Source organism: Apodemus sylvaticus, chromosome 1 (genome assembly GCF_947179515.1).
Source record: "Apodemus sylvaticus chromosome 1, mApoSyl1.1, whole genome shotgun sequence".
NCBI lineage: Eukaryota > Metazoa > Chordata > Mammalia > Rodentia > Muridae > Apodemus > Apodemus sylvaticus.
This window is the reverse complement of record NC_067472.1, coordinates 101,249,953-101,255,295: the sequence shown is the minus strand read 5'-3', so window position 1 is coordinate 101,255,295 and position 5,343 is coordinate 101,249,953. Positions and strand designations below refer to the sequence as shown.

At 33.4% G+C, this 5,343-nt stretch overlaps 1 protein-coding gene across 1 annotated transcript; it reads left to right on the top strand.

The window, feature by feature from the left end:
* The first annotated feature begins 762 nt into the window (after positions 1-762).
* Positions 763-1,716, top strand: LOC127680565 (olfactory receptor 52N5). The gene has a single exon (XM_052176113.1). It carries the CDS (start codon positions 763-765, stop codon positions 1,714-1,716), a length of 954 nt encoding a protein of 317 aa, XP_052032073.1.
* Positions 1,717-5,343: the final 3,627 nt, after the last annotated feature.

The window sequence follows — 5,343 nt, the reverse complement described above, 5'->3', positions numbered from 1 at the left end:
AATGAAAATAGAAGCTATGTAATGGAAATAACAATGTTCTTCCCATTACATGCTGACACACAAAATTAATTTAATATCAAAAATTATGGTTGCCATTCACACTTAGTAAAATATTACTCTTAGGTTCTGTCGTTCTTAATGACAAGTTACACAGTAGAGAGAATAAGAAGTACTCATATCTTACATGAATTCTTTTGTTATTAGTATATATAAATTGCACATATTAGATCTCATTGTACTATTGTTATATACTTACATAATGTGTTTTAACCATATTCCCCCATGGTTCTCCCTTGGTTTCCTCTTCTCATGCAGTTTAAAAAATTGCTGAATCACTGAGTTTAGTAAAAGCTAATAACCAGACTACAGAGAGGAGAAATTTACAGGAGTATATCAGCTTACCAGTGGCTGATTCTGAATGTGTGTGTGTGTGTGTGTGTGTGTGTGTGTGTGTGTGTGTGTAAGAGAGAAAGAGAGAAAGTAACCCTGTTGAACATCTAAGTTCCTCTATTTCATGGTAAAAATTAATCTAAGGCTTAGGCTTTAAAATTCCATTTAAATAGTTTTTAAAAAACAATAAGTTTTCACCTAGAATATTAGTATTATTCAATAACTACTCCTTTAGCTGACTCTACTCATTAATGTAATTCTATTATGGTTTTAAATTTTCATCTGGAAAGCCATTAATTACATTTTTATGTTTCGGTTCTTTTTTCTCAGGATAGAGACTTCTGGAACAATAGTGTGTCCATTGAATGAGCTATGCTAGTTTCCAACAGATCATATGAAGCCCCACAGTCTTTCATTCTTAATGGAATTCCTGGTTTGGAAGCAGTGCATGTATGGATCTCCCTTCCACTCTGCACAATGTACATCATCTCCCTAGTAGGCAACCTTAGCCTCGTGTACCTCATTTACTATGAGGAATCCTTACATCGCCCTATGTATTTCTTTCTGGCCATGCTTTCTCTTATTGACCTCTTTACCTGCACAACCACTCTCCCCAATGCCCTCTTCATTTTCTGGTTCAAACTCAAGGAAATTAACTTCACTGCTTGCCTAGTTCAGATGTTCTTTGTGCATGGATTCACAGGTGTGGAGTCTGGGGTGCTCATGCTCATGGCCCTGGACCGCTATGTGGCAATTTGCTACCCTCTACGCTATGCTACCATACTTACTAACCCTGTCATTGCCAAAGCTGGGCTTGCCACCTTCTTGAGAGGTGTGTTACTGATGATTCCTTTTCCATTCTTGGTTAAACGTTTGCCCTTCTGCCGGGGCAATGTCATCTCCCATACATATTGTGACCACATGTCTGTGGTAAAGTTATCCTGTTCCAGCATCAAAATCAATGTCATCTATGGTCTCATGGTTGCCCTCCTGATTGGAGTGTTTGACATTTGTTGTATATCTGTGTCCTACACTATGATTCTCCGGGCAGTGGTCAGCCTGTCCTCTGCAGACGCTCGGCAGAAAGCCTTCAGCACCTGCACAGCCCACATATCTGCCATCATCATCACTTATGTTCCAGCCTTCTTCACCTTCTTTACTCATCGTTTTGGAGGTCACACCATCCCTCCTTCTCTTCACATCATTGTGGCTAATCTTTATCTTCTTCTTCCTCCAACTCTAAATCCCATTGTTTATGGGATGAAGACCAAACAGATCAGGGATAGCATCGTTAAATTCTTTCATGATGAAAAAGGTTCAAGGTGACCCAAGAAAACTTTCTTGACCTTTTAAAAGTAAGCAGAGGACTGATGAATAAAACTATAGCAAGGAGGAAGCCATAAGTGTTTTCAATTACCTCTTCAAGAATATGCATTTTAAAGATGCCTAAGAATGTTGAGGAAAATTTGTGTCGGGGTTTATATCTCAATGCTTTTCTCATAGTTTTCTCCATTACTAGTTTTGAAAAATAAATTATCTTCACTTGTCTGATAAGATTGTATTTGTCATGTACAACATGTATGTTAAAGAAAAGATACATTGTGTGGTAGTTAAGTCTAGTTAATCTCACATACATAGAGAGTAGAATGCTTTTTGCCTCAAGTTTCAGTTAATTCTGTGGTATGGGATTATATTACAAGTTAAATACCATCTGTCTGTGACTTTTTAATTCTCTTGGGGTAGACAATCTCCTTATATGCTGCTTTAGAATTTGTTAAAAGGTATTACATATCTTCTATAAACTGCTGTCTAACTGTTTGTACACTGTCCTTAAATAATAAACTTCCATTTATTTTCTGCTAAGATGCCCAATAACTATAATTGGCCTCCACGCTTTTTAATGTAAATAGACTGCTTATTTCTTTTCTGACTTTCGTAAAGGCCAGTATCTTAACTATACAACTGAAAATATTTTTATTTATGATGGTCTCCCTTAAACTTTTCTGATGAGAGCAATGATGACCAGAAAGAGAAATTGAAGATTCCATTACAATTTTCGGGTGAACATATAAAAATACCTAATTTGGAAAGTAAAAAAAAGTAAGTATAAGTAAATAAATGAATCTACCAAATGAACAAATTTAGTGAATTGGCCTGAAATGTGGAGACCCATACATTATACCAATGGCTACATCACTGTGAATCCTGAAAGATTTATTCTTTGGTGTAGGAAACATGTGTCTATTCTAAAAACTATAGTGCCATGATATGCCTTTTGAACTTAATATAGACAGAAATTACATATTTCTTCAAATAATTCATATGCTGAATTTTATCTTCAGGATTTCTTTCCTAAGACTATGCTGTACCTAGTAGCCTAATTATTTCAGGTCAAGGGCGTTTCATTAATAAATTCCCATCTTAACTGGTGGTTTATGTGCCCATTCTATTATTATTAGTAGTAGTAGTATTAGTATTACCTCATACTATATATCCCAACTGCAGCCTTCCCTTCCTCCACTTCTCCTAGTACCCCACCTCCCCTCCACTGATCGATTCCTCCTCCATTTCCTTTCAGAAAGAACAAGGCTTCCAATGATATCAATACAACATAACAAGAGGCAATAAGACTAGGCACAAACGCTCATATTGAGGTTGAGTGAGGCAACCCAGTAGGAGGAAAAGGATTCCAAGAGCAGGCAAAAGAGTCAAAGAAATTCCCTCTCTCACTTTTAGGAGTCCCACAAAAACCTCAGGTTATACAACCAGAGCAGAGGGCCCAGCCCAGACCCATGCAGATTCTGTGATAACTGCTTTAGTCTGTGAGCACCTCTATTCTTTAAAAATGTTTCCTCTATACATTAAACAGATTAAAAAATTATGCTGATAACAACATACAAGTAAAAATGGTAGTTACTGATCTTAAAAATGCCATTTACTAAACATTATAGGTCAAAGGTTGGCAGAACAATTTTACTTAAAGTAATGGAGACTGTACTTAATGATTTCTTTCGCAACAGTTTTGTGTACTCTCTTTTCTACAGCAGAATTTCTTTTCTACAGAATATTTCGGGCATAATATGTCAACAATGCCCAATACTTCCAGGTATGTGGCAGCATCTTAAATGTTTTGTTACAATGTAATTTCATAGTTTAGTCATATCTCATCCCAGAATTATATGTCATTTGAAACTCTGGTTCCCTCCACTTTAGAATATCAGTTACAATATTTAGTGAGATATTATGTAATGACTGCTCAAGACCTAGAGAGAATTTGGGTTTTCTCTGAAGTCATGATACTTTTTTCACTTTTATGTCTGTTCAACTTTGCAAGTCAGTTCCACAGTTGAGAAATCAAGTTGGCTTTATGCAATGTTTTCCTTACAAAAAAGTTAAATTGCACATATAATACATCTCCAGAATATAAATGTCATATATTTCCTCTTTACAAAATTTGTGTCAGAGGTAAATCAAGACTTTAGTTAGGACTCTAATTGATATTCTGAGAGAATCTTTATTATCTTAGGTGTTTAAATTATATTTGTACAAAGTACAACAAAACTTTTTTATTGCATATTTTCTTTTTTGAAAAGCATGTTCTTTTATTATAAAAGGAAATAAGAACATTTTATGATAAAATCAAAGATTTACTTGGAAAATATTTCTGACAAAATAGAAGAGATCTATAGAAAAACACATTAAATTTGACAATTTTCATGAAAAATCAAAGAGTAAAGTGGTAGACATAAAAACATTGCTAAATTAATTGAAAAGGAAGTAGAAGCATTTTATGATAGAACTGAAGATTTACATGGAAAATATGATAAAATTGAGGAAAAAAGTAGAAAAACATGTTAAAATTGAAGATTATCATGGAAATTTTTATATAGATATAATAATGATAGGCAATAAAAGTATTCCTCCATTGATTGAAAGTAGAATTAAAAATTTTCTGATAAAGTTGAAGATTTACATGGAAAAAAATTCTGATAAAATTGAAGAAATATGTAGAAAAATATGTTAAAATTGAAGATTATCATGGAAAATTATATAGATAAAGTGGTAAGCATAAAAATAATTCTAAGTTGATTAAAAGTGGAATTATAAACATTTTCAGGTAAAACTGAAGATTTACATGAAAAATATTTCTGATAAAATTTAAGAAATGCATAGAAAAACATGTTAAAATTGACTATTTCATGGAAAAGTACACAGATAAAATGGTAGACATAAAAAAAATCTTACTAAATTAATTGAAGGTGGAATTGAAAGCATTGTGATTAAAATCAGATTTACATGAAAAGTATTTCTGATAAAATAGAAGAAATATATAGAAAAAACATGTTAAAATTGAAGATTATCATGAAAAATAATGCAGATAAAATGGTAGACATGAAAAACATTACTAAATTAATTGAAAGAGGAATTACATTTTCTGATAAAATTGAAGATTTACATGAAAAATATTTCTGCTAGTCTATGTCTTTTTACTGGGGAATTGAGTCCTTTGATGTTAACAGATATTAAGGAAAAGTGATTTTTGCTTCCTGTTATTTTTAATGTTCTTTTTATGTTTATGTGGTTATCTTCTTTTGGGTTTGTTGGAAGAAGATTATTTTCTTGCTTTTTCCAGGGTGTAGTTTCCCTCCTTGTGTTGGCATTTTCTATTATCCTTTGTAAGGCTGGATTTGTGGGAAGATATTGGTGTAAATTTGGTTTTATCATGGTATATCTTGGTTTCTTCATCTATGGTGATTGAGAGTTTTGCTAGGTATAGTAGTCTGGGCTGATGTTTGTGTTCTCTTAGGGTCTGTATGACATCTGCCCAGGATCTTCTAGCTTTCATAGTCTCTGGTGAGAAGTCTGGTGTAATTCCGATAGGTCTGCCTTTATAAGTTACTTGCCCTTTTCCCTTACTGCTTTTAATATTCTTTCTTTGTTTGGTGCATTTGC

Bases quoted from the DNA above. Each gene is read 5' to 3' on its own strand.
- LOC127680565 (XM_052176113.1), top strand. From the start codon at position 763: ATGCTAGTTTCCAACAGATCATATGAAGCCCCACAGTCTTTCATTCTT.